Raw genomic sequence first — 11,133 nt, forward strand, 5'->3', positions numbered from 1 at the left:
CTTTGACAGGTGGCTTTGTGCTCTCTTGGGGATGATCATTGTTGGAATCAGTATTTTATGTGTGAGTAAGATAAGACGTCTAATAAGAAAATTCAATTCTGTGAACAAAATATGAAGCCATCAGCTTTGGGCAAATGTAACCAATTGCCACCAAATATTTTTGCTTAATGCTACATATTCAAGTCAGCCAATTTTGACATTTTCCAATGAGTTTATTTTCATGGAATTAGTCATTCTCTCTGTGCAGATGACACCTAGATAAATTACCTTCTCTAATTCCTCATCAATCATACCTTTATCACCAACTATTAGCCATTTCAAACTGGACATCCTGTTGGCATCTCAAACTTAACTATTTTCAGAACAGAACTAGTTATGTTTTTTCAAACTATTCTTCTAAAGTTCCCTATTCCTATTGAATGTTATTGTTCAATTGTTTCTCAGTTGTGTTCAATTCCTCATGACCCCATATCTGTTTTTATTTCTTTGCAAAGTATTACAGAAGTTTGCCACTTCCTTTGCCAGCTCATTTTGCAGATGAGAAAACTAAGGCAAGCAGGATTAGGTGACTTGCCCAGGATCACATAGCTAATAAGTGTCTGAGGCCAGATCTGAATTTAGAAAGAGGTACAATTCAAAACCCAGTGCTCTCTCCACTGCACCACCTGGCTACTCAACATTCCCGTTCAAAGTGTTATTTTTCTGACCTCCCAGGTTTGCAATCATAGAGCTTGCAACAATTTGGTTCAGGCCCTCAAATCCTGGAACCTGGACTGTTAAGTCTTCTAATGTCTCACTACTTCAAGTCTCTCCCTTCTCCAATCTATCCTCCATATAGCTGCCAAAAATTCTTTTAAGTACATATCTACATGAATTCTAGTGGCTCCCTATTGCTTGGGATATGTTTGCCATTTAAAATTCTTCATAACATAAACCCATCAAATCTTTCCAGTCTTAGTTTACACATTACTACTCTGGATACTCTGTGTTCCAGCCAAATTGGTCATCTTATTCCTCACACAGGACAATTCATTTCCCATATCCATACCTTTGATCTTACCATCCCCTATGGATAGAAATACTTTTCTTCACTTTTGTCCTTTAGACTCTCATCTTGACACTCAGCTTAAACACTTTCTTCCACATGAAAATCTTCTTGACACCACCATTGCCCCAGCTGTTAGTGCAACTTCCTCCCAAATCTACTTTGTATTGATTTCTTAAGTATAAGGCCTGTGTTGCCACAGGGATGAAAGACTTAATATTCTGTATTATCACATAACCATACTGCCTACCTAAATAGAATGTAAGGTCCTTTAGGTCAGGAATTGTTTTTGTGCCAGGGACTAGTTTACTGTTTGGTAATTAAATGTTTAATAACTATTTATTGACTGTGATACTTTTTCTGGAAAAGTATAATATTAAGCTAATCCTCCCTCTGTAGAATAAAATAGTTACCAATATTACTAACACAGAATTTAAGTGCTCTTGTTAAAAAACTAGAATTAAGTTGTTCTTTTTAATCTAGCTTTTTATATTTAAACAGCTGAAAAGTGTGTCTTATTTGTAAGACCCTTTCTGGCTCTCAACTGCTATGATTAGGAATTTGATAACTATTTGATTTTGGGCAAGTAATTTCACCTGAATGGATTTTAATGGACTCATCTATAAAATGAGGAAGGTAAGCTAGACAACTAATATTCAGATCAGTATTAGGATTCTTATTCTTTCATATTTGCCTTACAAGTAAATAAGCACATCAAATTTCAAAAGAAATGTCAATAGCTCACTAAAATAAGTATAATGGTATATAAAATGAAATTGGATGATTTAAAAAAATGTAACCAAATTTTTTTTTGGAGGTACCATTTGCAAAAAACATTTATGGACTGATTGCACCAAATTTTGGAGTTGGTTTTGCTATCGGTAAGTCACATAAGCTTTGTACTGAAATATGACATTTACTGGTTACCTGTGCTTGGAACTATTTGTTCTCTGATAGCAGCCTGAAACATTATAGAAGCATAAGAATAGATGAGCAGCAGCTTAAGGCTCAAATATAATGTGTAGTTTACCCATATTAAAAGGACTTACTTCCAGATTTTAGTCATTTTCTTTGTGAAAACCAATTTTTGTCAAAGGTTGATATTTACAGAAGGCAAACTGACTCTACTGTTGACTCTAGGTAAACAGGCTAATAGCCTCCACAGAAGATATGTGTACACTCCATATCTATGAACAAGCTTACTTATATGAATCCAAGTATCAAATTGCACAAGTATTTTATGGCAAGATTTAGAACTAAAAACAGTATTATCTCATAGAGGGCCTAGTCAATGAATATCTCTGTGGCCAAAGGCACCCAATTTTGTAGCATTAACATTACAAAATACTGAAATAGTAGGGAATTTCTGACATCAATAATTTCTAAGAATTTTATACTCTATGGGCATGATCATATAGAACATTCATGACAACTGCACAGAAAAAAATCCTGGGACCAGAGCAAAAAGATTTGGACTATATTGTAGTTTCATTTTCTATAGGAGTGACATGAAAATTCATTACTATCAATATGGCATCTATCATATATTCTAAGTGCCACACAAGGGTGAGGATGGGACAAAGTTGAGGGAACCTCTTACAGAGCTGAGACTAGACAAGCAGGGTATGTGCACAAAATGAGGTTCAGAAATGAAGGAAACTGAGGAATGAGATCTGAAAAATTCATTCAACATCAGAGACAATGAAAGAAATGGGGAAAGACAGAATAATAGCTAACATAAGAGTTTTAACCTTTCCAAAGCACTATTGTAGACATTATTCTCATATGATCTTTATGAAAATCTTTCGGAATGTTTAATCTTATCAGATGCATTTTACAGATCAAGAGAAATAGGACTACAAAGATGTCTTAGTTACCCAGGATTACAGGTCTTCCAAGCTCTAGGCCAAAGACTCTATTGCCTCAATTAGCTGCCTCCTGAGGTTAAAATCCAAGAAAGAAGATTCTTTGTATAATACATTACTTTGAATTATTGGCAGGAATGGTGGATTCCTCAATGATGCCTATCATGGGCTACCTGGTAGACTTACGCCATGTCTCTGTCTATGGGAGTGTATACGCCATTGCAGATGTTGCCTTTTGCATGGGCTTTGCATTGGGTAAGGATATACCTTTGTCCTAAGTACTTAAGATGGATTTATTTAATAGTTTAAGATATAACTTTTAAAATTGTACTTCTCATTGAGTACAACATTTTTAGAGAGCTCTCTAATTTTTTTATTTCCTAAAAGGTCCTTCTGTTGGTGGGGCCATTGCAAAAGCAATTGGGTTCCCTTGGCTCATGACAATTATTGGGATCATTGACATTCTCTTTGCCCCTCTCTGCTTTTTCCTTCGAAGTCCACCTGCCAAGGAAGAAAAAATGGTAAGAAATTTCTATCAGAATGTGATAAAATATTTTCTGATTGTAGCATGAAACTATAATGGAAGGAATGCTACAGGAGTTGTGAGAATTGGATGATAGTTTTAAGTCTGTTACTTACCTCTTTGTAACAAAGAGCTTTTCTCAAAAAAGCTTTGAGGTAAGTGCGAATGCTATTTTTATTTTTAAATTCATATACAGAAATTGATACAACCACATAGTCCAATGCTCTTTCTACTGGATTATACTTATTTCCAGCTTGGGCAAGCCATAGCCCCTCTCTATATCATTATTTTCTTCATCTGAAAAATAAAAGGATAAACTTGAAGAATGATTCTAAGAGACAGTTCTCCACTGCAATCTCTTGACTCAAATGTAAAACACATTCCATTTCCTTTAGAATGGAAACCTCCATAACATGTATTGGCCTTCCTGCCTTCATGTAGAACCCAAAAGCTTAAAGTCACAAGGAAAATCTCATTTTAATGTTATATCTTACCAGAACGGTTCCCAATTATTCAACTACTTGTATCCCACAGAACTGTCATTTAGACCTCAATAGTAGGAGCATTGAATGAAAAGTACAGTTTTCAACTCCATATAAAGAAAAAACAACCAACTACTTCTTAGCAGATAAAGCTGAATAAGTAGACATGTTCTGAAAGTAAAAAAAGACGACTTGGAAGTGGTTTCCAAGTGTATATTATCTAAATTCGTGTTGTTCCCTCATAAGACTTTGAGGGCATGGATAGGATTTTTGTGTTTTGTTTTGTAGTGTAAGATCTTTATGCACATAACACAATGTCTGGCACAAAGTGCTTAATGTTTAATGACAAGAACTCAGGAATGGAGGCTAGTGCCTTCTACCACACTGCTAGCTACCATCAACAAATCTTAAGGCACTATGTTCATGGTAGCAATTATTCTTCCTGTATCCCTTTTTAGATTTTGTAGCTATTCATTTTAAACCTGAACTTCTAAACTTGACATTGGATTTTTTCAAGTGTTTAATAATCAATTTTTCTGTGGCACTGCTGTCTCCCCCTCTTTGCCCAAGATCATTATTTCCTGTCATTCTCTACTCCATCCCTTCCTGTTGAGATGCAAGTTAGCAGCTGTTGATTGCAGACTTGAAGCCATTATGCTAGACTCAATTATGGGCAGTAAGAAGCACACCTCAAGTCTTTAATGACTCATCTTGCTAATCATTTATTTAGATTTTTGACAGATTAAACAGAAAAGGGCTTTCTAGGAACACTAATGCCATTTCTCCCCCTCCTCCTTTGATGTTATTCTTGTCCTCTGACTCCAAAAATCTATTTTTAAAAGAATGAAATATGGCATTGGCCCTCCCAGAGAAAATGGGGCATAGCAGAGTGAGCCCTGGCTTTCTGGAGTCAGAAAGACCTGGACTCAAGCTCTGCCTGGCAAATGCAATCTGTGTGACCAAAAGCTTCTCAGTTCCCCTGGATAGCTTCTTACAGCTAAGTTACAGATTGTTTGGTAGGGAAAGTTTCCATATCATTAGTAGCTAGCATTAAGGAAATTACAGGTGGGGATGAAAAATAAAAATGGTAATGGCTCCAATATATAGTAGGTGGATATGCAGGTTAGTCATTTGCAGATGGAAATCGGCAGTGTGATGGAAAGTACTAGTCTCCAGAAATTTCTGGATTGTTATTAAGCACTTCCTGCGTCACGTTGTGCGAAATGCTTTAATTGTATTATTTCATTTGATCCTCACAGTGACCCTGTGTAAGTTACTATTATTCCCATTTTACAGAGAAGTAAACTGAAGCTGATTAGATGAATGACTTGCTCATGAATGATTGTTTGAGGCAGTATCCAATCTAAGATCTAACTCGAAGACCAGCACCAAAATTACTATGCCATGCTGGACTTACAAAACCACAAGTCATCTTGCTGCTAACATTCAATCTGTATTTAAAGAAGCAAATTACTGCCCTTTTTGGACTTTGGTTTCCTCCAAGATTTCACATTTCATGATGGCTGTTCAGTCGTTTCTGACTATAACAATTGGATTTTTTGGTTTTTTTTTTTTTTTTTTTTTTTTTTTGACAAAGATACTGGAGAGGTTTATCATTTCCTTCTCCAGTGACTTAAGGCAAACAGGGCTGAGAGTTGTTCAGGGTCACATAGCTGGTGTCTGAGGCCCAAATTGAATTCAAAATGAATCTACTGACTGCATCACCTAGTTGCTTCTCTAATTCTACCATTCTAAGTATAAGCCAACATCTAATCACCTTAACTCATATTCCTAAGATATTTTGCTGTTTTATGAGTTGTTGACCATCAACTCTCATTTTGATGAGTAAGTCATATGAAAAGCTTTTTCTGGCCCAAGAAACTTGTCTAGTCTTTGAACTATTTTTGGAGTGTACTTTTTAGAGCACTAGATTAGGGGTAAGGAAGGCAAGTTTGAATCCTGTCTCACCCACTTATTAAAGTTTTATGACTGGCCAAAGCATTAGTTTCCTTTCCAGTAAAATGGGGATATCATGTAACCTCACAGATTATCATGAGGAATAACTGAGTTAATATTAGTGAACTACAACCTTAAAAGTCTAAATAAATGCTATTATTTAGGGTACATCCTTGATTTGAGCATTCATTGACTGCTAGAGCCACTACCTAGCTGGTTACTAAAATTAATTTGCAAATGTGAAGTACTTCTAAAAATCATAATTAAAACAGTAAAAACTGTGGTCTATAGAACAAAGTAACCCCCAAAATTAACAGTACATGCTTTTTTTAGGCAATACTCATGGATCATAACTGCCCAATAAAAACAAAAATGTACACACAGAACAACATTCAGTCATATCCTACAGTGGATGATGAAGAATCTGAAAGTGACTGACAACTTCAAAAGCCATAAATATTCTGTGGTATACAATGCAGTGTTTCCTGTGAAACAGCTCGTGAAAAAAAATTGTTTTTTAGTTGTACTGTATGCTAATGATGTAGTTAAGAAACCAAAGGTTAAATACATTTCCCTCCCAATGTTATGAAAGATTGCTAACAGCCTTATAAAGAAAAAGAAGCTTTTCTAGGGGTTTGTATAATGTTGAGAAGTTTATTTTATGTATTTAATTTTATTAAATATTACACAATATATTTTTATTAAGCTGTAGTATAAATCTGTAAAGTTGATTCAAGTCTAATTTTTTAAACTTACATTCCTGAACACTTAGCAAAAAACTCTCTATTTTTTCTGAACCATTATTGATAATGTGTGAACATATGGCACATTATCTAGTTGCAAAAACTATTCAATAGCCAAAGAATAGAACCAATCCAACAATTATTCCAAAAAGATACCTGAATGATAGTGCTAAATTGTACTTGAACTTGTAATATATACATACAAGTTAAAAACTGGTTGGGGAAAATAAAATGAAAATTCTTTGTGTTGTCATTTTTGAAGCTAAGGTTGTTACCAGAATCTGTGAATCACTTTTTGGGCATATATGTAAAGTGACATTGGCATTACTTTCTCATGTAACTAGCATTTGGAGAAAAAGGTATTAAGATAAAGTTTTTATTCAGTAAGATTTTGATGGTAATCATAAGACTCAACTAAAAAGTAATTCTGTTAGAGAGGCAAAGAAAAATATCAGCAAACATACACTGGCATTTAAAAACTTCTGTTAATGCTTATTGAACTTTTGTTGGTTTATCTAAGTCTTTATGACTTCATGGAAGGTATTGTTACGTACGTACTCAACTTACACAGTTCAGATTGTTCATCCAGGCACTGACAGATGAATTTTTAGTCCAAAATACTAAACAAACAAACAAAAAAACCACCTTGGAATGGTAAATATTTGCTTTTTAAAAAAAAAAAAAAACTCCAAAACTAACCAAAATCTCAGATATCTTCAATCTCTTTAGAATAACACTCTTATAGCAGTAGGATGTTAAATTTTGGGTTGCTTATCACTTCAGTATTTTCTATATACACAGAAATATGTTTATATAACTGATTTGTTTTGGGGGGGAAACCACAGTAATTTAAAATGAAGGTGAAATAAAAATAGAAATGATCTATGTCCAAAACTCCATTGTAATGAAGCAAGCACAATTAGGTGCAGATTAGATTCTAGTCATATATCCATTTACACAACTGTAAGAAACAAAACCAAGCTATCTAATAAGATTCAACAAGTATTGACATTCATTTCATGTAGTGTAATGTGGAATTTCATGTGTGAATTAAATTATGTGCCTTTCTTTCAAAGTAACAGCATATTTTGTGTAGCAGTGGAGACTTGTTTACATATGGTTTTGTAAAATGTGCAAAATGTATTTAGAATACCGTATAACAATGTGTGGCATACACCTGAAATGAGGGTAGTGGGAAATTTTATAGTTTGGGGATTATAAAAACAAAAAAAAATATCCAAATCTTAAATTACTGGTTGCTATAAAACTCCATGTTATCAAAGGGCAAGTAGTTAAAAAGAAAAACTTAAGTCTGATCTCATCACTTCTCATTCTGTAGATAGGCAATTACACTCATTGCCATATTTCTTATGGAGATCTTATAAAGGTGGTTCCATAAATTAAAAGTTCAGTTTCAATCCAAGTATGCACTGCCAAAGGGCTATCCATGTCATTTCTGATATTGTATAAGATTGCCCTGGCAAAGCTTGGCTAGAGTTAAAACAAAAGTTCATCATAAACTGTACATGTGTAAATGGCTATAAACAAGAATGGGTCAAAAAAAACCCATAAACTTTCATAGATTACGTAAAAAGCACAAAGACAAGGAATGATACTTTTCTTAACAAAACTAGACAACAGGACTTCTGGGGACAGCAGATGGTCATTTGAGGAGTATGAAAATTTTCAACTAAGAAAGCAAAAGAATTCAGTTAATTTAAAATAATTCTATTTCAGGTTAAGACCTAAAATCTATCCCTATGATTCGAATTGTTTATCAAAACAAAAAAATGCACCAAATACACATTTAAACATCATAACATGGATAAGCAAAATATTTCTCTCCCTCTGACTATATTTGGAACAAAAGTAGCTATCATGACTGTAACTGATTAAAAAATTGTGTTAACCAAAGTACAAGAAGCTTACACTGAGGCAGCAGTGCATGTGTCTTTTGAGGGAACAAGTATACATGTGAAATTCATGTTTCCTTCAACAAGAAATAAATGGGCTCTGAATTCCATGTCATGGTTGTTTGCATTTGTTTTGGATATGTTCAAACTGAAGATTTTTCAAATGACTAATTTCATCTTGAACACACACATTTCCTTCTGGGATCTCTCCTGTATGTAGGTATTTTTGGTTTACTTCATTATTTTAGGTTTTTACAGTCTGATCATTAAAATTTGATCTAGTTAATAAGCAGCACAATAAAGGCAAAAGTTGAGGCAAAAGACAGTTACTCATCTGAATGACCATATTGAAGGATTGTTGTCAATACAGACCTGGTACACAAAGATCAGTAAACATTTATTAGTTGCTAGATGATTTTGTGATTATATCTTTTAATAAAAGGGAATGCTAATCTGAGGGGGAGAGGGCAATAGGTTTTAATTCAGAATAGGACATTTCTTATGATTATCATGACATGATAACATTAAAAATGAAGACTAGGGCTAGGGAGAATAATGCAAAGCTTTTGAGATCTTTTGGATAAATTCTTTAGATACTAACATTTAGAACAGAAAGGAAAAAAATAAAATCCAAACTATTTGTAGCCAAATATCCAGTATTTAGGAGTCCCTCCTCTGCTGTAAAATGTTTTTATCTTGGAACCACAGGAACCTATTTACACCTCAAGTAGAGTTAAAGAATATAAATACTCTGCAAAATTAGTATCTGGAAGTCAAGCAAATTAACTTAAATTTAAAAAGCTTTGAATCCAAAAATCATGTGACTTATCTGAAAATGTAGTTAAAATTTCACTTTGGTTGACTTGGATTAAATAATACCTTAGAAAAAGTAGGCTAAATATTCTCTTCACTTGTATATAGTGGAGGTATACATAAATCCTCCAGTATTTCCAGATTTAGATAGTAATACATTGTACATATTTAAAAAAAAAACTTTTAAGCAGCTTAAAAATGATAGCTTTATTTAAGCTTTATTTAAAGAAATAAATGCTTGTTTTCATGATAAAATTCTAGTAAGAAGCGATCTCTGAAATATGTAACACCTACCAACTCTCTAGATGCCACAAAAATTAAAATATTCTTGTTTTCTGTGGTAGCCTTTATTATTATTATTTTTAGCTATAGATAACATAGCACAGCAGCAAAGATTACACATCAGTAATGTAATATATTATAAGTTTTCCCTCTGAAGCCTTGTATTATATGTTAGATTAATTGGATTGTTGCTTTGCCCTCTTCTCTTCTATATAACAGTCCCCTTTATCCAGTGTATATTAAAAAAAAAAAAAAAACAACTATATTAAATCTATATCTTACACCTATTGTAAGCAGCATTATATAAATAAGGTTTTATTTAGGCTTTCCATAGTCACCATTCTAAATGATTAAATACTTTCAAAACCTGAATAGATTTTCAGGAATCCAAAGTTTTCTGTTATTCCTAGAGTTCTCTTAAAGCAGGCAGAGATCTGATGAAGCTTTTGGATGTAATTTAAAACTGCCACAGTATTACTATAATCATAGTCACTAAAAAGGCCCACAACCTTCTTGGTTATCAGTGATTTAAAACTATATAAGCTCCAAACTTGCTAATTATATAGGACAAAATTTCATTTTAAATGAATTACTGAGTAATTTATGGTATATGTGACCTTTTAAGGAAATTTGTTTCTGCAAGAGTTTTTTTTTTCTTTTTTTAAAGAACAAAACAGGACTTTAAAAAAAATTGGGATATCTTTTCCCACACAATTGGCTAACAAAGAATTTCATGCCCTAAATACCTTGCAATTATTAAAAGTTTCGTGAATGATAGCAATTGTTCACTGTGAGAGTAAAGTAGCAGTCTATAAATTTGTATTCTTTTCCCTCCCCCACATTGCTGCTGTATTAAGTTAATAACAATAACCATCTTGCATTTATATACTTTTCTCTTAAATATTCTTCTAACATAAAATTTTCCTCACAACAACCCTGTGAGGTAGATGGGTTTTATAAACCCATTTTACAGATGGGAAAACTGAGGCACAGAAAGGTTATGTGACTTGCCTAAGGTCACAGAACTTATCAGTTGAAATAATTGGACTAAAACTCAGATTTCAACTCCTCGGCCAGTGTTTTTTTCATTAGATCATGCCAATTTCCTCCATACTTAAGCTATCATAAATAAATTATTTGTCGATTATTAACCTCCTTTATACTTGGTTTAATTTTCAATATACCCTAAAAACCAATTCTTTTGTGAAGTACCTATTGACAAGAAATAAAATATGTCTATGATTTCTAGGTATGCAAAAAGCTAAAATATTCAAAATATTTTAAGAGAAAGAAAGGGAAAGGCAAAGAGAAAAAGTAAGAGAGAAGGAGAGAGAGAATATAATACATCTCTCATTAATTACATGATAGTAAGAATGAATAATCTTAACCCAGGATCATCTCAGATTTATGTTTTTCGAAAAGTGGCCCCTTTTTTATCTGTCTATATTACCTAAAAGTTCTTGTTCATTCTGAATGAAAACATCCATTCGACTGGTCTAAAAGCAATTTTG

General features: G+C 33.3%; 1 protein-coding gene across 1 annotated transcript in view; it reads left to right on the top strand.

Moving 5' to 3' along the window:
- The window catches only part of SLC18A2 (solute carrier family 18 member A2), a 42,869-nt gene extending 34,232 nt beyond the window's left edge, over positions 1–8,637 (top strand). The window contains exons 12-16 of the mRNA XM_051981516.1: positions 10–61; positions 1,863–1,926; positions 3,046–3,165; positions 3,298–3,431; positions 6,205–8,637. Of these exons, the coding sequence (XP_051837476.1) occupies positions 10–61; positions 1,863–1,926; positions 3,046–3,165; positions 3,298–3,431; positions 6,205–6,309 (475 nt within the window). The 3' untranslated portion in view covers positions 6,310–8,637. The remainder of the gene's footprint in view (positions 1–9; positions 62–1,862; positions 1,927–3,045; positions 3,166–3,297; positions 3,432–6,204) is intronic.
- Positions 8,638–11,133: the final 2,496 nt, after the last annotated feature.

Source organism: Antechinus flavipes, chromosome 2 (assembly GCF_016432865.1).
Source record: "Antechinus flavipes isolate AdamAnt ecotype Samford, QLD, Australia chromosome 2, AdamAnt_v2, whole genome shotgun sequence".
NCBI lineage: Eukaryota > Metazoa > Chordata > Mammalia > Dasyuromorphia > Dasyuridae > Antechinus > Antechinus flavipes.